The sequence below is a fragment of the Lagopus leucura genome, unplaced genomic scaffold, assembly GCF_019238085.1.
Source record: "Lagopus leucura isolate 7727_CA_CO unplaced genomic scaffold, USGS_WTPT01 Super-Scaffold_100004, whole genome shotgun sequence".
Taxonomy (NCBI): Eukaryota; Metazoa; Chordata; class Aves; order Galliformes; family Phasianidae; genus Lagopus; species Lagopus leucura.
In genome coordinates this window covers 39,336,007-39,360,119 of record NW_024962264.1, presented here as the reverse complement: position 1 = coordinate 39,360,119, position 24,113 = coordinate 39,336,007, and the positions used below count along the sequence as shown (strand labels likewise).

General features: G+C 37.8%; 1 protein-coding gene and 1 long non-coding RNA gene across 9 annotated transcripts in view; one reads left to right on the top strand and one right to left on the bottom strand.

The window, feature by feature from the left end:
- RAP1GDS1 (Rap1 GTPase-GDP dissociation stimulator 1) overlaps positions 1–24,113 on the bottom strand; it is an 86,364-nt gene that overhangs the window by 50,367 nt on the left and 11,884 nt on the right. For 2 of the 5 annotated variants that reach the window (XM_042870574.1, XM_042870578.1), the window contains exons 2-3: positions 18,042–18,181; positions 7,069–7,179 (exon numbers count right to left, since the gene is read on the bottom strand). In XM_042870574.1, the coding sequence (XP_042726508.1) occupies positions 7,069–7,179; positions 18,042–18,057 (127 nt within the window). In that variant the 5' untranslated portion in view covers positions 18,058–18,181. The remainder of the gene's footprint in view (positions 1–7,068; positions 7,180–18,041; positions 18,182–24,113) is intronic. The other 3 variants (XM_042870575.1, XM_042870577.1, XM_042870576.1) reach the window with 3 other exon arrangements.
- Positions 1–24,113, top strand: part of LOC122179643 — a 57,962-nt gene that overhangs the window by 23,445 nt on the left and 10,404 nt on the right. For 3 of the 4 annotated variants that reach the window (XR_006178780.1, XR_006178778.1, XR_006178777.1), the window contains exons 6-11: positions 3,371–3,455; positions 5,886–5,973; positions 13,222–13,392; positions 14,108–14,245; positions 16,741–16,835; positions 22,745–23,516. This is a non-coding gene — a long non-coding RNA (uncharacterized LOC122179643). Of the gene's footprint in view, positions 1–3,370; positions 3,456–5,882; positions 5,974–13,221; positions 13,393–14,107; positions 14,246–16,740; positions 16,836–22,744; positions 23,517–24,113 lie in introns of all 4 variants that reach the window. The other variant, XR_006178779.1, reaches the window with a different exon arrangement.

The window sequence follows — 24,113 nt, the reverse complement described above, 5'->3', positions numbered from 1 at the left end:
TGAATTTAGCAATTACAAAAAATTATCTCTGAATTCTCTGTGATTTTGCCGCTTGAGTACAGGGATTGTTTTGTCTTCTATGGCCAGTGAAGATCAGAAAAAGTAATGTCAATTATAGGAAGAGTGTAAGTGCTAACTAACTCAACACCATATGAAAGCCAGTTAAAAAGAACAGAGCATAGTGAAGAATTTCCAACTCAGATATAACCTCTGTGTTAACATATGGTTGTGAGAACTGGAAATCCACCAAGACATAAAAAATGGGAAAGTAGATGCCTTTGGAAGCAAATGCCTACCGGAGATTTGGGACATAGGACAGCAAGTCTCATCTCCGAGGAAGGAATGTGAGAAATCAGCAATCTCTGCTGAAATCCAACATTTTCTTCAGCAGATGCTAACACATCCTCCTCTGTGATGCCATCAAATAGGAACCACGAGGTTTTAGAAAACCTACTGCTGACTTGCATGAGAAAACCTGAACAGAAGGTTTAGGTAGGAGGGCTAAGCTCATGATCTTGACACCAGAAAGCTGAAACAGCAGGAAGTGATGGAAGAGTTCTACTAGCAGTTGCTTGGAAAGTTTATAATGTATTTTCTCTGATGCAACATAGAGAATGTATCCAAATCAAAACAGGGCAGTATGTAGCCAAAATATGTTTTTGAGGGAAAAAAAAAAAAAGTACAAAGTAATTATACTCATTATGGGAGGAAAAGTGTCACGGCAAAGGAGTTGTGCAAGAAATGTTGAAATTAAAAATTTCATGAGTAATTTGACAGCTTCTTGACTTATCAGGGATTAGCACAGTTCCTCAAATAGAAAACTGCATATCTTAGCCAATCACATCTCAAGGGGAAGTGTGTTGCTTTAAACCTTTCTCATTGCACCGTAACTTCTTCCAAAAACGAGGGCCTTCCCTTCTCATTTAAGCTTATCTCTATTGGTGTAATTCTGCTTTAGCATTTTTACATAGAAATGTGTGAACTCATAGGCTTAGATTCCAAAAAATGAAGTGTAAAAAATATTTGGAAATCTGTGTGCTTGCCTTTCTGCTTCAGTCACATGCCAGACACTTTTCGGAGCTAGGTGTTGAAGGCTGGGATTAGTGGGCATTTTCAGCCTCTTACACTGAGTGTATCAGAGCCAAAAATAACGTTCTCAGCAGATTTGGAGATTCCTCATCTGTCAAATCTGGGTTATGTATGTCTGCTCTAACCTCTTGTATCTGAAATGCAGCATGTCTGGACTAGCAACAACATTTTCTTTTTTCTTCTTTTCTTTTTTTTCTTTTCTTTTTGTTATTACTGCAGTAATTGTCCCAGAAGCTTTCAAAGAAAACCTATATTTCTTTCTCATTTTCTTTTTCTCATGCAGTCCTTTTTTTGTAGACCTCTATTTGAGGATCTCAGGATAACTATTTTTTTGATAGATGCCGTATTTATGAGATAGAGCTTAGTGAGTATACATCACTACACAGTGATATGCAGTGAAGGATATTGCCTTCTTTTGTATTTTCTTTACAATTAACCTATTGTTTCCTAAATCCAACAGTATACAGTCATGTTTTTATAGATGTGAAGTCAAAAATAAAGCATTTTCTACTTCTCACAAGTGAGAATTATATAAGATTATAAGTATAACCTTTCAAAATACTTTTATCCAGTGCAAAAGTGCTTTAGCCTTCTTCACCCCTCCACCCCCACCTCCCCATTTTTATACAGCAACACCCCTAAATTCCTAGCTGCAATGCATATGTTCAGAGACTATATTTTTCTGTCAACTTAGGCAGTCATTGGTTGGAAAGCATCTGAGCCAATAAAATCATAAATGGATGAAATTATATCCATTGTCTCACAGAATTTTTCCTACATAAAACAATTTAAGTTCAAGTTACTGTGTCCTTTGAGTTATTACAATAATGCAACACATAACATTGTGCTTTTAAAATAAAACTCCTGAAACCAAATAATTGTCTTCTTTTTCCTAACAAAGATTTTTTGGTTCCAAAATAGGAAATAATTTGAACATGTAATAATCAGGTACAATTTATTATTCAAAAAGCAATAACATTCAGTAATACAAGCCTAATGATGCCACTAGAGACAGTATTTAATACTGCCATTTTTCTACAGTAGTTGCATTGGCAATTTCAGTTGGACAGGAAAGCAAACAGACTCCCCTGCATCATCAGCGGTACTTTCACTTCCATTTGTACGTAGGGGAAAAACATCCTTCTGTAATTGTAATTAGAACAGAAACACAAAATACCCTTTGATTTCTAAGTTACTGGTATGTTGAAAATTTAGCAAAAACATCAGACCAAATATACAGCTTTGCTAACTACATCCAAGATATGCAGGCAGACAGCCCTGGGCTGCAGACACGCTACGCTGTTTGAGTGTGGTCAGAGGGCAGGCTGATGTCCCAGGGGAGCAGTGTGCTTCTCATTCCACTGTGAACACAGGCAGATGAGGAAAGGCACTGGAATGGGCTGCCAGGGAGGTGGTGGAGTCACCTGTTCCTGGAGGAGTTAAGAAATGTGAAGGTGTGGTACTTAGAGATGTGGTGTAGTGTGCATGGTGGTGCTGGTTAGTGGTTGGACTAGAGGATCTTAGTGCTCTTTCTGACCATGATGATTCTGTGAGTCTATGACACGACCATGTTTCTCCAAGAAAAATGCATTCAGAATCACACACCAGTGTTCTTTTTTCCCCCGATTTCCTCCTGTAATTTTTTTCTGCAGATTTTAATTCTTTTCCCTTTTTCTTTATGGACATTAAAAAGCAGCTACAACCATAAGCTTTCCATTACTCTATGCTACTTTGTGGATAAGAGGGAAAACAATCCCTGTTTATAGAGGTCTCAACTTATAATGGAGGGAATTCTATCATTCTAAGCACAAAATGAAATCATATTTTCAGTGCACAGTTAATGTTTTTTTGTTTAAGCTGAATTGAACAAGAGGTACAGAACCTCAGAATCAAATTCACTCACAAAGTAATTTCTCCTTTTTCTTTGTCTTTTCCCATTGCTATGATAATTCTGCACTTCATATGACAGTAAACAGCCTGCTTCTGGATCAGCTAAATTCCTTCTTGACAATAACACACCAAACCATGCCCATAAATCTAAAATGTACAGAGCAGACAGTGGAGTCATTTGTTTAATATATAGTTTTTAAAAGTCAAGACACGGTAAGTGAATTTCATCTTCTGATTTGGTAGAAGGCAGTATTTCATTCAGTGCACCATCGAGCACCACAGCCAGCTACGGCCTGCACTTCAGAGATCTGAAGCACAGGACGTTTATCTGTTTAGAGATGATGAACGCTGGTGGATGGAGAGCGATCAAACAATTGTGTTTTCCTTTCAGAAATATGGTGGACAGAATGGCTGCAAAGTCCCTAGCTATGCCAGTTGTCTTCACTGAGAATGATGAAAGAAGTCCCCAAAATAAGGTATGTTTTCATTATTGTAAAGCATTTGCAATGTGCACTTAGCTCTTACTCCTCTGCCATCGTTCCTTCTTACAGCTTATAGCCCTTAGTTTTGTCTAGTGGCTCTAGCTTGTTAAAATATGACTGGTCTCACCAGAAGCACTGAAGAAATAAATGTCCTCATAAACAGGGATAATAATCTCTCCAAACAATGTCTCCTGAAGAAACCATCTGTGCAAGATTTTTAGACCCAGGTGTCAGATGTGAAGGGCTACACAGCCATCTCCCTAGACAAAATAGTAGCTAAAAACAATTCAGTTTGACCTGCAAATTGTTTATTGGCAGCTATCACAGATCGTTATTTGACTTACCCTTGTGTTCTGTTGTACGTGTGTATGCACATGCCTTAATTTGTTTGGTGTGACAAATGGCAGAATAGCTCATCAGGCTAGAGAAAATGGGTGTCATGTTCTATGGCACTACAGCCTGTCCGCTATTATCAAAAGATGGGTTGGCAAGAGTTATGAAAAAAAAAAAAACAACAAAAGGAAAGTAGAAGGTTACATAAAAAGAAATTAAAAGCTACAACATTCATCACAGCTTTGCCATCTCTTTCTGTGTGACACATAATATGGGATTGGAAGAAAGTGATTTGTAACCTTTTAACAATAAAAAGTTCAAAGATTGCATGCAAAGCAAATAGAACCAAAACTGTTGATGTACTGCTGACAAATGAGATTTCCTTGTGCTCCTGCAGCAACCAGAAGACTATGCTGCATGCATGCAGGCAGCAACTAAAAGCAGTCTGAGGAACATTCTTACATACATGAGGCAGGTCTGCATTGAACTTGTGGGAATTAAACATTTTTATTTGCTTTGTTGAAATCACAATCTTACACTGGATTTTTGGCTGGTGTTAGATGGGAATGGGTTCCATCAGAGTAATAACATTACATTATATTTTACACACGACATATTATTTATGTTCCTAAGTCTGAATGAAGTGAATTGAACTTAAGTTACATGATTTAAGATACTATGGTGAACTCTCGATGAAAACACAGTCCTAAAAAATTTCCTTTAAATACACTCTATTGCTCACGTAGTTTATTTTTCTATTCTTACTCCAATATGATGATTTACTGAACTATAACCAGAATGTAAATTTAATTAATATAATCATACACATGGGAATATCCTAAAGGAAAGTAGAATCATTATTTCAGAAATCTTACTATTTTTTTTCCTGTTACAATTAATATATAATTTAGTATAAACAATCTGACTTCTAATTATTATTACTCACCTTCTACATTTCTTTGAAGGCTTCCCGGTGGAAACATTTCTATTTTAATGTTATCTGAAAACACACGTAATGGAACTTTCCCATATAAAACATATTCCATGTTATCTCTCTAGACATTATTTAATTCTGCCTTCAAAAGAACAGACTAGTTAGGAATCAATCATTGTGGCATTATTCCATGAACTCTGGAGAATCTGTATGTCAGCATGCAGTTTTTGGAGAAGTCTTCACAAACTTCACTTACCATGATATATAGGTATATAACCATATATGTGCATGTATATACACACACATATGCAAATATATATATCTGTGTATATACAGTCAGGAAAGGTCAGAGAATCAGACTTATTAGTCCTCTAAGTTCTGTTTTAATAGCTTATTCTCAAGATATCCAAACGTGACATGTCTGGAAGAAACTTAATAATGGTACACTTTTGCCCTGTAGATCACTCGTTCTTCTGTTCCAGCTCATTTCAGGCAAATCAAGTTATTTAAAAAATAAAATTGATTTAAAGCATCAAAAACTTTGCTTCAAGAAAAAAAAGAACACCATTTTAAAATGACAGGATGGTTATTTGACTTCAGTCTGTTTAAACTATATTCTCTGAAAGGGATGGAAGTCATCTCTTAAACCATTCTGTCATGTTGGCTTGCTTTGTCTTAGCTTTATGTGTTAATCCTAATATCTACGTTAGTAAACTTGTCAATGATAAAACATTTGTGATTGTTTAGCCCGAAATCTTCTTTGTGTAAGACATACAGATACATAGAGACGTACTGATACACAGACACAGCTTCTGTCATATCCTCATGATATTACCATATATGCCATCTATATATATCTGATACATAGTGTGCCAAATAAGCGAATCTATGTTAGGAAGTTAGCTGAATGAATGAGAACTATTAGAAAGGACATTCATTGGCCACTTGGTCAAAGAAGATGGATTTTCACAATATATTGTTGGCAATATATTATTGTTGATAATAACTAGGATGTTTGGAAGAACAATTACATAATATAAGTACTCCTTGAACCCATCGATTGGATTGGTTTAAACTCCAGAGGGATTATAGCTGTATATGTAAAACTACCCAAAAGAAATGGGTCAAAATCTTAATCTGTTTATCTGATTTAGCAGCCACAAGACCAGAAGAGAAAAGATTCTGGAAGGAAGAGCAAAGCCCTAGACCATGATAGAAGAGTCATCTGGCTGCAAGGAAGTGCTGGTATGTTTGCTGTACATTAGAGAAAATTATTTTGTGTCTGCTAACCTTGTGCTGTTACAAAATTATGCAACTTTCATCAGCAAAATGATAATCTGTGTTAATTATGCTAAATACATCATCATTTTTTCATACAATTTCCTTTTAATTAAGCTTCAGATTAAGTATTAGATTTAGAAGTATTGGAAATACCAAAACCAACAGAAAATTGGATTAAAGTATTGGTTATGCCTAATAAATAAGCCCATAACAAAAGTGATTCATCATTTTCAAAAAAGTGGGCTGATCTCTGGCTGAATCTCCCTGAAGAATAATTAAAATGAAAAAAGCACTACTATTAAATGCAAAGACTGTTGTTATCCACATGACATCTTTGATGTGATACGAATGGGACTTATGTTCTACTGTGAAAAACCTCATGAATTATTTTACACCAAGAAAGCCAAAAGGCTGTGATTTGTAGAATAACATGGAGAAGAAACAAAGATTATCAGTAGTACCTGGAGTAAGGACACACGTTTCACAGCTTTTGGGGGATAAAAACTAACCAAACTAAAAAAAAACAACCAAGTCATGCAACAAAAAAAAAACATTTTGTTTCATTCTTAATTTATCATTTATCTATCATTTAGATAGCCAGCCCATTTCTGCTATCTGAAACAACTGGCAATAAGAAATGTTGATGTATGAGAAATGATGAAGTATGAGGAGAAATAACCAACTACCAAGAGGAAACAACACTCTCTTCACCAGAATTAGCAAGCAGCTCCTATATCCACTCTACTTGTCCTGTTAGGCCCATTTGTCCATCCTTGTCCTATCCTCAGTTGGGAAATTTCTTGTACTACTTCAAAATACTGGAAAAATCACTGAACAACAACTGTTTCAAATAGCAGCTATTCACTTATCACTGCCTTCATTGCCACCCAAGTGTCGCACATAGGTGTATAAAAACAAACAAACAACAACAACAAAAACTCTGAACAACCAATCTAGCAGCCAACTGCTTGCATGAGGTTTTAGCCACAATTTATTAACTCTCTTCTTATTCACTGATACCATGGTATGATTAAAAATTGAATGGTCCACAGAACTTACTGTTTTGTGCCAGAGCTTGAAGCAGACAGTCCAAGCATCCCTCCAAGCTATCTGCTGTGCTGTCAGTGGCTGTTATCTTCAGCTTTTTCAGGGCATCACTTAGATTATCTGCTTGGTAAACACAAAGAAAAGAGAAATCAGTGTCCTTAGCCGTTTGGTAACAGCACTGAATGTAAACAGTGACTGTAAAGTAAACAAAGTTCTGTATCAGTGAAGAAGGAATTAATGTTCTGTATTCTGGGGATACAAAAAGCCGGGAGTCAAAGGGTACGCATGAAATTAAACTTCTCAAATTTACGCATGCATTTATCCTCCTGCATCTGAGAGAAGGACGCCAGCAGGCACTTTATGAAATGCTGCTGAGCAGCAATTTAGCCATCAATATTCTCTCAGCTGAGTTGGTTTAAAGAACCGGCAGCAGTATCTCTGCTTGTACACTTCTGCATAGAAAAAAATATGATGGAATTAAGTACAGTTTGAATTTTTGCCATCAACAATGGGAAAATAATTGACAGTGCCATTTCCTGTGTGCTGTGTATGTTTCCATCTTGGCTACGCATTCACAAAGCCTCAGTGCTGAGCTTACAGCCTTTTAAGGATTATGCCATTTTCCACCGCATTGTTCTAAGTGCAAGTGCTGTTTATACGAACTGTGCTAACTCTTTAAATTTAATCCAACCATAAAAATATAAGGCATCTTCTAGAAATAAGAAACTTCTTGTGTAAATTTCAGATAATTAAATAACCCTTCCTTCTCCAGGAGAAAAGAACAACCACAAATGAACTCAAACCATGCAATGCAACTCTCAACAGCCGCCCATTTATTCTCATAGAAGTTAGGGCAGTATCGCTGCTGCCATTTTGACCATTCTCTGTATTTGGGAGTGAGGCAGCAGTGTTGGCAGCTGCTGGCCGAGTCTCCTTGCTTTGCTCACCGATGACTACCCTGATGCTGAATGGGCTACCCTTTAAAACACAAGTGCTGAAGCAGTTTCCATGCCAACTCTCTCAGTAGGCAGGAATTGTTACTCCAAACAAATAATGCTAAATAGTGTCTAGCCGCCTACCATTCCTGAGTGACTAATCAGAAAGCCTTCACCGCAGCCCTACAGAACCACAGGGAAAGCCACACTTTCCCTGCTCCTCGCTTGCCCGCATACAAGATGGTGCCAAGGAAAGGAGGCACAGCTGGAGCTCCCCTGTTGCTGCCGTTATTTGCCTGTTAGGCACTGGCAGCCCGCTGCAGAATCAGGATGTGCAGCATGGAGGGAGAGAAATTGCGCTCCTCCTAGAGCTGCTCTGCTTCTCAGCCTGAGCTGGGGCTTTCATCCCACTTCCATTTTGCAGCCCAATATCCCATTGAGATAAAAGTATGATGCTTCGTTTTTAAAGTTCCCAGTGTTTAGTATGAAATTGTTTATCAGGCAGTTCGTTTGTTTGCTCACTAATGTGCACGTTCTTAGCTACTCTACAGACAGGAACTCTATTCCTCCTAAATTCAGCTCTAAAGCCTCTGGGGAAGCTGCGCATGGTTCTGCTCCCTACCACCTGTCCTCACTCTCTTTGAACAAGCCAGCAAGAAAGAAAAATTTCTCCAGTATTGGCTTATGGTACTGCCCAGCAGCCTTAAATACCACATGTTTATTGAATGGCACTCCATCAACAGCTCAACATGCACTGCCATGTCAGAACCTACCATAGGCAGTGAGAATGTCTCCCCATCTCTTTTCCCACAGCCCCACTTTCTGCTTCCTTTTTCTGGGGAATGTCTGCTATTTTAATATACTACCCTTACATGTGGTATGCAGCATGATGTAATTTTCAAATGTGATCAACTAAATATTTCAATCTCTGGGATAAGTGACTCAGTTTGTCATGATACTGAGCACATGTATATCTCACTGACATACGTGCACACCTAACTTTTAAAAATCAGTCAGTGCTTTTGGCAATAGTACGCCATATTACTTTTAAAATGTTGCAATATAAACCAAATTGCCATTTGCTAGATGAGATTAGATTTTGTAAGTACTTTTAAAATACGACACAGAGAAATTAAATTAGAAACCATAGGCATAAACTGTGTTTTTAAAATAAATAATGATACTACTTGAGCTTCTAACAAGGCTACAGTTATAAACCTATTGCATCCTTAGACATATCTCTTATTCTGTGCAAAAAAAGAAAACACAAGTAGGAATACTGCAGGAACACCAGACCTCTGGCCACAAAATCAGAAAGCCACAAGGACAGGAGGAAGAAGTGGCCTTCAGGAAACATATTATTGCTCACTTTGTCTCTTCTTGCCAAAGCCAGGGCTTTCTCTCTCCTAAGGAAGGTTAATACCTTGAAAGAGGCATTTTTCTTTGACGTTGTGGAATAGTGGACATATGCAAATACAATACAGATTCAGAGGTTTTGTTCCTTCTCCCCCTTCTCCTTTTATTGTTCTGAAAGAACAAACCTTACAGTTGAAATGACATTGACAGGAATATTCAGAGTAAAAAGGCAGCAGTGCTCCAGTGGGTTCCTATCATATAATTACACAAGGCTTCCTGATTTCTGCAGTTTCACAGTTGCACTGAACCTGTCATTTAGGGAGGAAGCTGCAGATGCTTTTCTTTCACATACAAAAACCCTGTTGTTTCCTTGTGATCATCTCTTGCTTACTTTTCCATCTCTTTCTCTCTCTGTAGAAGCTGTTTCCAGCAGGCTTGTTACTGCAGAGACTGATCAGATTCTCAGAGACAAAAAATCCACGGGACAAAACCAATATAAGACTTTTTTTTTTCAGCTAAGTGTCAGAGAAATGTAAATAAGTAGATTCTGTCAATATGTAGGGTCACGTGAAAGCTCATTAGGTTGGGAAGATTTAAGGGGACAAGGTCGAGACAGTAAAGGTAAAAATAAGGTTCAATGTGATTCGTATGGTATAGTTGCTCAGCAATCTGTTATCACATGCATTTGTGAAGAATCAGGTCAGAGGTTTAACAGCAATATCAACTGTTTTGCTGATGATCCCAAGCACAGGGAGTCACTTCTACTTACATCTGGCTTACAAGATTGCTGTCAGAATCATTAGTTCTCTTACATGGAAAGCCCTGAACCCCACAGAATTTAATACCGTATATCCTAAAGATACTAACAAGTTGGGAAGGGGAGTTTGGCAAGCAGTCAGACCCAACTGGCCATTCCACCTCCTACTGTGTTTTGATTTTCCTTGATGATTACACAAACGATCAGTAAAACGAAATGGATTCAATCCTTTAGTAACTCCTGTTGCTTTTGGGTGCATGGTGTTATTACTACAGTCTCTTACACAGGCATTTTTACAGAATAGAAATAGAACCTGATTCACATAAATGAATACTTTAATATTTTGTTTCATTTCACTGTACCCTTATTTGTGAGAGCTTTATTATGGCTCTTATTTTCAACTACTAATTTATTTCATACAGAAGTACTGTTCCTTTATCTCATTAAAAAATTGGTAGTTCATCATCCTTGTTTTGGGTCAGGGCCTCAGGATTGCTGGATAAGCTACAGATAGTTTTACAAGATGGCCAGTAGTGTGCCTGGCAACACAGCTTCTGTGTCCAAGAACCAACTTGCTGATTTTGCTCTGAGTCCAAAGTATCTTTATCCAAACCACAGAAAAAGTCAAAGTACACCAAAGAGATGCATTTTCAGACTAAAAACAAACAAACAAACAAATAAATAAATAAATGTTTCAGAAAAGTATTTAGACTGATAAATGGTCTGAACAGTTCACTTTTCTCTATTTTGTGACCTTTTCCCAGTATAGTGATTTTTTTAAAAAATAACAAATGTATCATTAACATTTCCTGTATCTTTTGATTATACTGTTGTGATTTCAGGTACTAACACATTATAGTTGCAAGTTATCCTATTCACTCTGAATTCCTGTTGTACTGCACCAGGATAATCAAGAACTGCAGACTGTTCTGCAGATATTGTTCAGTCCACAATGTCAGAGAAGGTGCTCAAGGCAAGAGATGCACATTTCAGAGAGTAGACAAATAGACATGGATGCTGTAGCAGGTGTGCTAGATATGTTTGCATGTGTCTCCAGTCACCCAGGATCAGTAATAACCTGTGGCAGAAAAAAGGCACAGGAATGGCTGAGCAAAGGTAAGGAGTGCCTCAAGAAGTTAAACTGGCCAGAGCTCTTCCGTGTTGTAAAGAAAATGACTGAGTAAAAATGATTGAGATATATGGAATCATGAACAGTACTATCTTGATAAAAGGAAAGCTGCTATTTACTATTACTCCTAACACAGCTACAAAATGAAATCACTAAGCAATAAGCTTGAAGGAGAAAGTATATTTTCACACTACATGTAATTAAACTGTGGAACTGTTATGAAGCTGGAACTGTAAACAGATTCATTTAATTTATTCAATGAGAATTTTTTTTCATGAAGAAACTAAAATCCATGCATGACCATTAATAGTGAAATATGCATAGAAATTCTGAATTAGGAAGTTCCCAGTCCTCAGATTACTAGAAATTGGGAGCATGCCACTTGTCCCATCCCATCCCTGCCCTGTGTTTCTCCTGACATACACTACTGTGCACTGTCAGAAATAGCTGCCTCAACTCCTGGTATGATGCACCAGGCTACAGAGAGCTGTATGGCATCTGCACTGTCACATCGTGCCTCAGTGCTCCAGTTCACCAAGAAAAGATCTCCTCAGCTGTGCTTGGATTTTGCTGGCCATCTGTTTCCACCTGACAACCTGGGAATGACTTTTACCACAGTGAGAAAGGTAATTCCTATGTTATCAGCTGCATTTTTGATGCTGAACAGATCCTGAGACTGACCCCGGCCCTAAACCAGATTAGTACTTAATTCCATGAATCCGGACTTCCTAATCCAGGAGTAGCTTGTTGTTGTTAAATTTAAAACACAAATCCTGCTTCTTTGTCTCTGTTCTACCATTTGCAGAGATGGGTTAAAGTTTTTTTTCCAACCAGTTTTACTAGTACTAAGGAAATACTGATGGATCATTACTTTCAGGGCTTGTGCTGTAACCTGCTTTTAACTTAGGTACGTTTGCTCTACTTTTCTAGCATAGTGGCTAATTTTAATGAGATTGCCTATTTTTGACAACAGTTCAGCTGCTTCATTCTTAAACACTTTCTGAATCTTAGATATATACCATCTGGTCTTAAAGACTTGTTACTCTTTCACTTATCCGTTTTCTTCAGCATCTGTTCTTCTGACACCTCAATTTCTCAAAGAGCTTCATTTTTATTACCTGAAAGTACTGATACAGTATGGCTCATTGCCACCTGTGCAGCGAGCTACCTAATGATTTTTGATAATTATCAGGTCAGCCTATATAAGCTAACAACTACTTAGTTAGTATTCAAAACCAGGATAGAAACCTAAACAAATCAGCACCAGCCAGTACTTGTTCACTTGCAATCTCTTGCAAATTCAGAATTTTGAAGCAATTCTACCCGAAAAAGGCTGTTTTTGTTTTTGTTTTTAACCTCTGAATTCCCTCATGCCCCAAAAGGTGTAAGAAACATATACCTTTGCATGTAAGTGGAACTAAAAGGGTCAAACCTTTTAGTTAATACAATATTATTACAAACACATTTACACTGACCTGTAGCTGCTGTAACTGGTTTCTCTATGCCAGTGATCTTTTCCTTCTTACTTAAGTCCTGACTTGCAAAAGGCAAGATACCACAACAGACTCTTCAGAAGACTTTAAAGGATGCTGGAAGATTTTTGTCCCTTCCCAAAGAAAATGTGATGCAGATTTAGATATCTTTGTACTTCATAATGAAACACTGAAGATCTGGAGAAACTGTATTACAACAGTTTGTGTGGTGTTTGAAAACACAAAAGCCCTTAAAAATCGTGTTTAAAACATTTCCTAGAAGAAAATGAAATAGATCTTTTTACAAATATTTCCTTTGAGTATCAGCTAATGTTAGAAAAAATACTTATTTCAATTAATGAAGACACACAGTTGTAAGTTTATGAAAAGATATTTTCTGGTACCCTACTAGTAGGAATAGAATAAAAAAAATGATATACAAGATGGCTACCAATTTCTTAAAAAACACATTTATTTGACCTGCACATTTTCTTTTCATATTGTTTATTATTCCAGGTGCCTGATCTTCCACACAACCAAAACACAGGAGACATGAAGGACCTGTGTTAAACACAGGCTTTTTAACTTTTCACCAGACAGAAATGCAAAAAATCATCATCTACATGCAAACCTGAATCCCTTCAGTGGATTTATGAACTGTTGTGTTATACAGCAGTAATAAAGCAGGTAAGATGCCTCTTTTATCCCCAGTGATGTGCTGTGTCAAGATTAGTCAAAATTATAGAAAAAAATACGCAGTTCTCCTCTGTGTACTCCAGCTTAATTCCCACATGTTCATATGAATTTTTATAAATGTATTCATTTCATAAATTCATGTGTACCACAGTTCATTTCTTCAGAGTCACCTTAGTGGATAGAGGATCTTACTCTTCTCCATTTTGAAAAACTTTCATAAAGACAATATTTAAGTGGCTTATCTCCACAGATTTTGGTATGACTATAACCTTCTCTGACTGCACCTACTCTAAAAGCTTTGATCCTAATGTTGATTCAAGTCAACTGGGTATAAATGGCAAATGTTAAGCAAGAGGAAAACATTTTCTGGAAAATGTTTTTCAGTTTTCCTTCAAATTATTTCCCTGATGCATTAAAACAAACGCTGATTTTTTTATTTGTATAATTTAATGGGGCTCCCAATTTTCTATACTTTTCCAAGTTCTGTACACACTAGGGATTGTTAAACAGCAAAGTAACACAGATAACACTGAAGTTAGGTGAATGGATATTCACATGAGGCTTCAGTGCAGGATTTAGATCATAAGTATTCATCTCTCATCTATACAATGAAGTAAATCTACTGTTAGTTTTTTAATAAATTATTTGTTCCCCTTTTAAAAATACTGGACCCATCATCTTCTCCTCCATTTTTTTTTATAAACAGAACCTGGGCATTAAATAAATAAATGAAAATTGGACAGTATAAGCCTGAGGATACAATGTTCCAGTACTGAAGAAGCCAAGAAAAACTCTTATTGACTTCAACGAGCTCTAGATCTGACCTTTCGCCTATGCTATGCAAGTAAGTACATATAAATTATACAGTCAGTACAGTGTCTGTCATAATTACATTTATGCTATCAGTTTGAGTTACTGAACAAATATGGGAACAGATTGTATGCAAAAGCCCCAGGCTCATCTTACTCCATCCACAGTGAGAATTTTGCCTGAATATGATACCTGGGCTCAAAACTAATATTGCTAACTCTAATTCGATGTTGCATTAGTGTTCTTTTTGAAGCTTCAGGTACTCTAAGAAGTCGGTTATAAAATACTTATCTGTAACATAACATGCTTCTCCCTATCGTGGGCTCCCCGAAAGCCTTCAGTATGGAAATGAGGCACTTAAAAGGCAAACAGTGCATCCACGGTGTGCCAGAGATTTTGTTTCTCCCTTTTTTGTTGTTGTTGTTGTTTTTGTCTGGTTTGGAAGCCATCCTGAGAGCTTTCCTAGAGACAATGCCAATTTTCAGTTTTCAGATATGCCTTATGACAGTAAAGCCATGGTGATACCAGAAGAAGGGGATTCACAGAAATCATGCGATTTTATATCATTACCAGTGTCTTTCAATGAAAATAACATCACTACTGCTAGTGGTAACTGATATCAGAAACCAAGCTTTTTGAGTATGTAAGATATTTTTGTTATCTCTTACAAAAACACAGGCTTTGCCTCTTTATTACAAAGTCTGTTTCTAAATTGTTTCTAACAAAATCACTGTGTAAATAAAAACACCTCTTAAAATTGACTGATCTATAACAGGAATATGTATTCATTTTTCTTCTTTTAATTGCCATCAGTTTCAAAAATAACAAATGCCTCTCACATCTCTATCCTTACCCACCTTACAGAAGTGACAACCTCTGAAACTGCCAACGTGGTTGCATTATGGGAAGGTATATGTGTAATTTTGCATAGGAGGAAAAAATATTAAGCTCCGCGACACATTTTGTGTAAGCTTTTCAAATATAGTAAGCTGAAAACAAAATCTCAGCCCTTGACCTGTTGAGTGCTAACAAAATTCCATCTGGTCACTTAGGAGCTGTGCCAGCATTACCACACAAAGAGCCTTTGAGCCATTTGAATGTTCAAGAGTCATTTGACAGCTTTTTTATTTACCCTCTTTTTTTTTTTTTTTGTCAGATACACACCTAATAACATATTACAGATGGCTAGGTTCTAACAAGTTTACTTGCATGTAAGATTGAAACTACCCTTGAAAGTAAACTGCTGAGTTTTTGCTTTGGGCTGTTGCTTGGGTTTATGTATTTTTTCTAACATTTAAGATTGTTCAGTCTGCTGCTGCTCCGATTTCCTTTTTAGGCAAAACAAAAGTGAAAGTGAAGACCTGGTACATGGCTGTTCTAAAAATGTGAACATAATTAGACTGCTCAGCCTGCTCGAGGCCAATGGAATGGGAGTATGTAGTAAAAATGTCACAGTAGGCAGCAGGTTAGACAAATGTCTGTCCTGTGACAGATATCTTCATGGGGGAAACAAATCTCACTCTGAAGCGAGAGAGATTTCAGCAACAGATGAGTACTGCACTCAGTATGCATTAAGTGCATATCTTTTAGTGCCAAAATCGGTTATTGATTTATTCCTTCATCACTGTGCTAAAATATGGGTATTTAATAGTGAAAAATAAATTATGCATTAAAATCTATATTCAAACCTATGTTGGAAAAACAAATTTGGCTTGAGAGAAAAAAAAAAAACTTAAATAGAAATTTTGAGCCACCTGATCTAGCTTCAGAGTTAGCACTGCTTGACCTCCCTTGTCCCTAGTGACCTGCTTTTCCATGTGATGTTCTGAGTCCAACCGATACAGTTGTATGCACCACCCATACACAAAACTGAGCTGCCTGGCCTGGTATACAGACTTCAACACAGAAGAGCTAGTAAAATAATCATAGCAATAGCTGAATCATAGAATCATAGAATGGCCTGGGTTGAAAAGAACCTCAAAAATCATCTAGATTCAACCCCCTTGCCGTGGGCAGTTGCCAACCGATACAGCAGTCTGCCCAGAGCCACATCCTGCCTGGCTTTGAATACAGCCAGGGACTGGGCATCCACAACCTTCCTGGGCAACCTGTTCCAGTGGGTGGTTGAGGAGGACTCAAAATTGCAAGACTGGCAGATGTAATCTCGGCCATCCACTTGAGCGCAACATCCAGTCAAGAGACAAGTAAAGCAATACTCAGTGCTCCCCTAGACTCTGGTCTGGGATTTGAGAAATACAGAGTGAGAAAATAAAACAGCCCAAGAAGTGGTAAAACAGTGACGAATCTAGGAAATGCTCTGAGGCTTTAAGGAAACACTATTAGAGACTGAGTGGAGACATAATGATCTTTCTACATGTTCTGTATTTATTCAGCGCTGCATTTTTAGAGATATCTTCACATCTTAAACTGAGGTTGTTGTTGAAAATTAACAACATAATCTGCTTTGGTACTCATAGTCAGAGATCTTAAATTTTAATCTATTAATACCTTTGCTTTGTTTTGCTGTAGTACTTTTGCATGTGATTACTGGATACAGAGGGTACTAGCCTACAAATACTCACCATCCTAGAAGAAAGTCTGGATCCTGAGCATTTTTCTAAAAAGTAAGTCCTTTAAAAATTCTTAAAATACATAGATTTGTATTTTGCAGTCATTTTCCAGGCTAAAAAGTTGTATTGTATGCTGGATTTTCAAGCTGCGTGTTAAATTCAAGATTGATCAGAGTATTTCAGCAAAGTATGTTCCCTTACTTCAGCTATTGATCTGAGCTTCTCCTTGGCACTTGCTATCATGATGTCTGTGCTGCTCTCTTTGCATGTTAGCTCCATGAAAAATCTGATGCTTGACACAGAACCAGGAAATGGAAACTGAAAGACTGAGGGTTCACACAGAGTGCTTTAGCCAAACCTCAACAAGGAGAGTAAATATTTAGCCTGGTGAAGTTATAGAGGCCACTTTGTATCCTGTTCTTTTACACTTTCTGTAAATATGTAATACATATATTTCAGCGGTAAAATAAAGCATAAACAAGTAGATAATGTCAGAAATGAGATTAAACTGCTTCTAAAATAAAAGATAATAAGGCACTGCACTGTGCAGCTCCTGTAAGTTTTTCTAAAAACTGACCTACTTGTGCTATTGTTCTTTGACAGTATGTTAGAAAGATGCAGGTTGCAAATTGAATAGGTGACTTTAAAGACCTCCATTTACAAATGTCTTACAGTTCAAAAGTGCTTGTCTGTATTTTCCTATTAAGTTACTCTTGGTAAAACATTTTTGGCCCAAGAAAAGAATGGACATAAGAATAGCCTTTCCTCTTAAAAACCCAATTGTTAAAACTTATAATTCAAAAATTTCTTTTAACCACAGAAGGGGCTGATAAATTGTGATAGTTTCCTCATGCTTCAGAGAAAAAGGATCTTAATATTTTCTAAAGTTAATGAAGAATACAAAGGAAAACAAGTCTGTCCTGGAAAGTGCTGGTAATTGGCCGGTGAGATGGTGTGATGCCATTAGTGGTGTGATGCAATTCAGTGGTTTAGCACAAATTACTGGCTAAGGTGGCCCCAAATAAACAATATGTACTTGCAGGCAGACTGTGGTGCCCAATATTGTAAATTGAAGACTGGAGCCCTGAGTCATTTATAACTTGCTTTCGAATGTTTAGAATTCGATCACTCATCAAGAAGCTTTTAGGGCCAAAATGTACTCCAAAGTTTGTTTTTAAAGGTATCACATATCACCTTAAATCTGGTGTGACCAAGATTAATAGGCATCTGTGGTTAATCCCACTAGCTATAAATATTTACCTATTAATGCAGTCATTTGTTCTCACTCAGGAATGCAGAGGATATACAGCATCAATAAAGCACTGCACTGATAGGATCAGCTCAGATACTCTCTAGAGGAAAAGGATTCAACCGAGTTTTCACGTAAGGCTGACACAAACCTGGAGATGAATCAGATGGCAAAATTAAAACAGTGAGCAAAATGCTTAATATAGCAGATTTAAAAGAAATATTTCCACAAAACCCGCAAGTTTTCTGCATGATTACTGCAGCTATAAGTGATTGTTAACCTTTGCACAGCATTTAAGAGCTTTATTTAGTAAAAACTATACAACAGTGACAGAGCAGTAAACACGATACTGATGTTCTGAGGCTGCACACTAAGGCACGTATACACAGCTGGGTAAATCATCATCCAAATTTTATAAGCCTCAAGGATTATTTCAAACAATTTCATTGAACGTTTGAATGAATGAGAGGATGCACTGTGTATCCTCTGAAAATATGGTTTTGGAGTAAGACAGTCTGACAGGGCAAATCAGGAAAAATAAATCTCTGAAAGAAGAGGCTACTTCATATGTTTTAAAACTTATGTCTCTTAATTAAGTTATTAACTCTCCATTCTGCAACCTGTATTCAGCTGTATTCAGCCAATATCCCAAAAAGAAGTGAAATGCTCATAAGACACATCTGTAAGAAGTTCAATTAAAAAAAAAAAAAAAAAAAAAGGCAACCAAGATTTTTTTTTTCCTCCAAAGAAATATATTTTTAAAAGACAAAAGATTTCTGCAAAATGCCTCTTCTTATCTTAAATTGAAAGTAATTTGTTGCCTCTGCAAGCAGGATCTGAGTGTATTGCAGAGAAGTGCAGTAGTGCTGTGTTTCACTGCATAATAACCATCCCTTAGACTAAGTAAGGAGCCACTGACAGCAGCTGGAAGGAAGCAGGCTCTCTGTGCAATCTGCAGGCCTCAGGAAGGAAGGGCAGAGCTTGAAGAGATAAAAACCACCAACAGGTCCTTGGTATGTGTTTCACAAGGGATGCAAAGTTCTTTGGCAATTAGATATATAAAATTATAGAATGGCTTGGGTTGTAAGGGACCTCAAAGATCACCTAGTTCCAATCCCCCTGCTGCAGACAGGGTTGCCAACTACTAGATCATACTGCCAAGGATCCCATCCAACCTGGCCTTGAATGCCTCCAGAGATGGGGCATCCACAACTTTTCTGGGCAGCCTGTGCCAGTGCCACACAGCTGCAAATACCGTGGCCCCCAAATGAGGAACATCCACTATTGCTCCAAAGATATCTATTCCTCTGATGACCAAGCAGATCTTGACCAACCCTTAAATCGCAGGGGGAAAAGAATAAAATTAAATGTATAGACAGAAAAGACTCTAGGAAGCCTACTTCCAATGGTCCTATTCACTTGTCACCAAATTCTGAAGAAATTTAACCTTCAGCCCAAATCCACAATTCTTCTCATCCTCTCAGGCAGCTCCGTAGCCAAATCCATGCATTAGCCTGATAGAGATCTCTAAGAAGTGTGTCCTCTTGGCCCCATGCCACAATGTCCCCCATACTCACAGACCACAAAGGAAATCCTAGTGAAAATACTAGCATTCAACAGAAAGTAAATGACAATAAAATGAAAGTGCATTTTACACATTAACATAAACACTAAAATAAACCAAATTCATTCTCATCCTCTGCATGCAATTTCACAGAAGCATACCAAGGATCTTGTTGTTTCATGGCAGAGCTCTGGATTCAGGAAGAGAAAAGAACTGGACTACTCTCCTTTTTTTCTTCTTTTTTCTTCTTCCATATATGTGTGAATCAAAAGACTACTGAGGTTTGCAGCCCATCTCAAGGAAGGTGAAGGAAGTAATGCCTCTTCCTTCATTCACATTTGAAAAGAAGGAGTAACAAAGGCTCAGACTTTCACTGAAAAGATGCAGGTACCCATCTCCCAAATAACTCCATGCCCTTGGCCTGAGGTGGAAATTATGCTGAATAGAATAGAGGTATGCATGTTAGTTATGAGTGTCTTCCTGCTGAGCTTGGTAGTTGATCCTAGTCTGAACTCTGCAGGCACTGTTTAGAGAGCCAAAACAGCTGCCTCGGATTTCTGAATGCCATACTGGGAACTAGCACCTAAAATCCATAGCATATGCAGTCCATGCCTAACCACGAGTCTACACAAAAATTCCACTGCCATATTTCCCAATATCCATGTTATTTTATGCCACTTTCAAAGAACACTTCAGATCACTGCATCCCTGTTAAATGCAGCTGTACTGTTAGACAGTTCTACAGGGTCAGTAAACTACTCAAAACAGACACTTAAAGGACTGAGCTACCGATGGACTGCCAATCTTTTTACCATCTGGCTGAAATACAGTTCTAGTTCAGAAGGCAAAGAAGCAGAGAACAGAAGTCAAAACCCAGCAAGACTGAGAGGCAGAGGTGATTTCCTGACCAGTTGCTGCATGTCACAGGCATATCTGCATAACTCAGTGCACTGGGAAGTTACTTACATGCTGCCTGGCAGTCAAGAGACACATAGGAAGCTTTGCAACAGTAAGTCAGATGTCTGAACAACTCTAACAATGTGCCTTAGCCCCTCCTCCTGGAGGCATCTTGCAGCAACATCGAGGACCTTCACAGTCTTCTCTATAGCATATGTTTACAGTGTTTGTATGGAGAGAATTCTACTCGGTCAGCATATAGAACTCCCACAGATGCCAGCCACTGCTGCAACAGTGCAAAGAGATGACAGCTGAGGAAACAATCTCTCCTATTACATTCTCCAACTGTGTTTTTTTTGTTGTTGTTTTTTTGTTCTGTTTTGTGTTGGCTTTTTTGTCAATTACAACTGGTCCCTTGAAAGTAGAAGAAAGGAAAAGTGGAGAAAGGAATATTTCAGAAGTGGTCACATTATATGGGAAAGCTTACAGACACAGTTCATGGAGTAAATGTGCAGATTTGCACATGTGCCAAAAGCTACTGTCATTTTTAACCACCACTGACATGCTGACGTCTTAATGAAATGAGAGGAAAAGACCAGGATGCTTCTGTATCAGCAGGCATAAATCAGTGATGCATTGTTGGTAGCCATACTTCATTTACTTCCAGAAGCTGCTTATAATAAAAAAACCATATATATTATCAGTTTTAATATTCTTTCTCTCCATTTTACTAATACCCAAAAGCCTCATATAGAAAGTTACTGTGATAATATTAATTAATACAGGCAGCAATTGATCATTAAAGCAATACTTATCAGGAAAATTGCTAATGCTTCAGCTACAGGATAAAGAGATTTTTTCTTCTTTCTCCATTCCCACTTGAATAGGCAGGCACAAAGAGTTGTTATTTGATGGCTGCTGGTAATTTTAAATCTCCTGTATATACGGCAGATAACACGGCACACATAGCTCCTTCTGTGTCTCATCTAGGTGGTTGGCCTTCTCAGACTGAGCACACCCCTATTCTTTGTCAGCACTTCCCATCTGTAATCTTAGTTTGAATGCTGCAAGGAAAAGCTTACATGAAGACCCAGAAAGAGAGAATTAATAAGCTCTACCAGCACTGAAGAATCTACACCATCCCAGGGAAAGCAAGCCCTGTGCACTGCCACCCTTTTATAGTGAAGTATGTCTTCCCTGTGTGTAGAATGCACTGTGATAATACCTTAAAATAGTGCAGTCTATGCCCCACTAGAGAAGTATTAAATGCCACTGTCAAAATGAATTATTCCCTCATCTAGATGAGCAAAAGCTGTGGTCATCCTATTCAGGTCTACACTGTGCTGTAGAGGAATAAAAATAGTGATAGATGCTAACAGGTAACACTGCTAGTGTAGACTCATCTATCTTGAAAAAGCCTTCTTTTGTTCCAGATTGATAAAAAAATATTATCTAAGCTTAACACAAAACAAAACTACAGGTAAAAAGGCAAAATATGTTGGGTAAATTAACCTAAATTAGGAAGGGGCTTAAGTGTAGAAGACTCTACAGTTAAGTATGGGCCAGGATTTGTGCTATGACTAAACTGGAAGATCAGGAGAGCTTCAAAGTGCATGTTCTGATTTATCATATTCCATGTGAAAGAAACTCAAGTTATGTGCTCTGCCCTGATTAGCTGGAAAGAAAAGTGGACATGTAGGCAAGATGAGAGCTGTGGCATGCTCAGTAGGGCTCTCAGTAGGATGACTGGAGATCTGGACCCAATGGTTTCCCATGAATTGCTACTGCAAGTCATTCTCTCTGCACTTCTCACCAGTTAAGTAAGTAAAGTAGAAAAGAAAAAGCTGACATCCCATTTAGGCTACACTGAGAATCCATATTTCATCATTAGTGTTATTCTGCAGACTTCAGTCAGCTGGGTGTCTACAAATCAAGGTTTGTCATCTTCTACTCACTTGAATTAAGTGATTACCAATAATTCATGTTCACTTGCAACTACAGATGCTAGTCTAACAAATACTCCCAAACATTTTTTCAAGTATGTAATCATTTTTCTGCTATTCTGCAGTCACAAATAAGAAGTGTTTATCATTGCCTTACTTTATAGCGTAAAAAAATTGAATGGGAGTCTATACAGCTCTTTTTGGGCTGGACAAATTGCAGATTTTAAGTTTGGGTTTTTTTTTTTTTTTTGTTTGAAAACATTATAGCATGAAGGTAAACATGCATTTGAACAGTGTTAATCTTTTGCAGACAATGCTAAATCGGGGGATCAGCTGACACAACAAATAGCAATCCAGAGGCACCTTCAGAAACTTGGGGATTGGATGGCCAGAAGTCTTCTTCAGCAAGTGTAAGGACCAAGATTTGTAGCTAAGACTGAACAATCCCACACACTGGGAAAGACTGGGAGCTGACTGGCTGAGGACCAGCCCTGCTGAAAACACCCAGGGGATTACAGTGGAGGCCAATTAAAACATGAGCCAGCGGCATGTTCTCAATGCAAATAAATCAAGCAGCATTATGGCTATATTAGGAGTGTGGCCAGCAGATCAAGTCTCTGCTTGATGCTTGGTGAGAACTTGCACATCCCCAAATTCTTAACCTGGCTCTGGATGTCCCAGGTTGACACTGAGAAACTGGAGAAAGTGTAGGACAGGGCTCCAAAGATGAGCCTGTCCCCAGAGCATGTGATGTGCAAAAGTGAGGCTGGGGGATGAGGTCTTCCTCACTCTGCCGAAGAGAAGGATGAAAAGTGACTGAATAGTGGCCCTGCAGCTACCTAAAGTGAAGACACAAAGACTATGGAGGCTTCAAGATGTAACTACATAAAATCACAGTTGACCCGGTTATAGCACTGGCCTTCTTCAAAATCCTTACAACCTTTATTCAAAATCCTTCCAAATGACAGTTTTGTTTTCCTTCTACAAGACTGTGAATCTGCTCAAATTTCAGCTCCAACACTTCCACTGTTTCTACTACAGGCTTCCTAACAGAGCATCCAAGTAGGACATCCTTATTATAGGTAAGTCTGTTTTGCTGTGTGACAGAACTGTTAACTGCTTCATCTTGCTATAAATTAGCAGAGTGCAGACTGGAAAAATCTTCATCTGACTATTCCTGCTGTCTAACTCTTAGGTAACAGATCTTTTCCTCTTCTTTTTAAACAGACAAGCACCTTTTTCTTCCACAGTGTTGGCCTCAGTCATGGATAAGAGAGTATATGTATGTATAAAATAAACATACATTTTATACGTATGTATGTATAAAATTATTTCCTTTCTCTTAACAGCATATTGTTATGCGTTATTATGAAATTCTTGTCTTGCATTTACTCAGCAGCATATGTATATTTTGTGCTGCCTCAGTTCCTACATATGAGGAGACTGACAGTACAACTATAAAATATCACGGAAGTAGGTCCTACCATTGGAAAAAATACAACATGTAGAGTATGAGTGTATAACAAATGACCTTGATTAAGTCCTTCATATTATTCCAGAAGGATCTGAGCACAGCATTGATGAATGGACCAGGTAGACTTCTTTTCATTGTCCTCTTTGTTTGTAAATACAGAAAAAAATAGACAGAATGAGTCTTATTTATTTTAGCAAGATTTGAA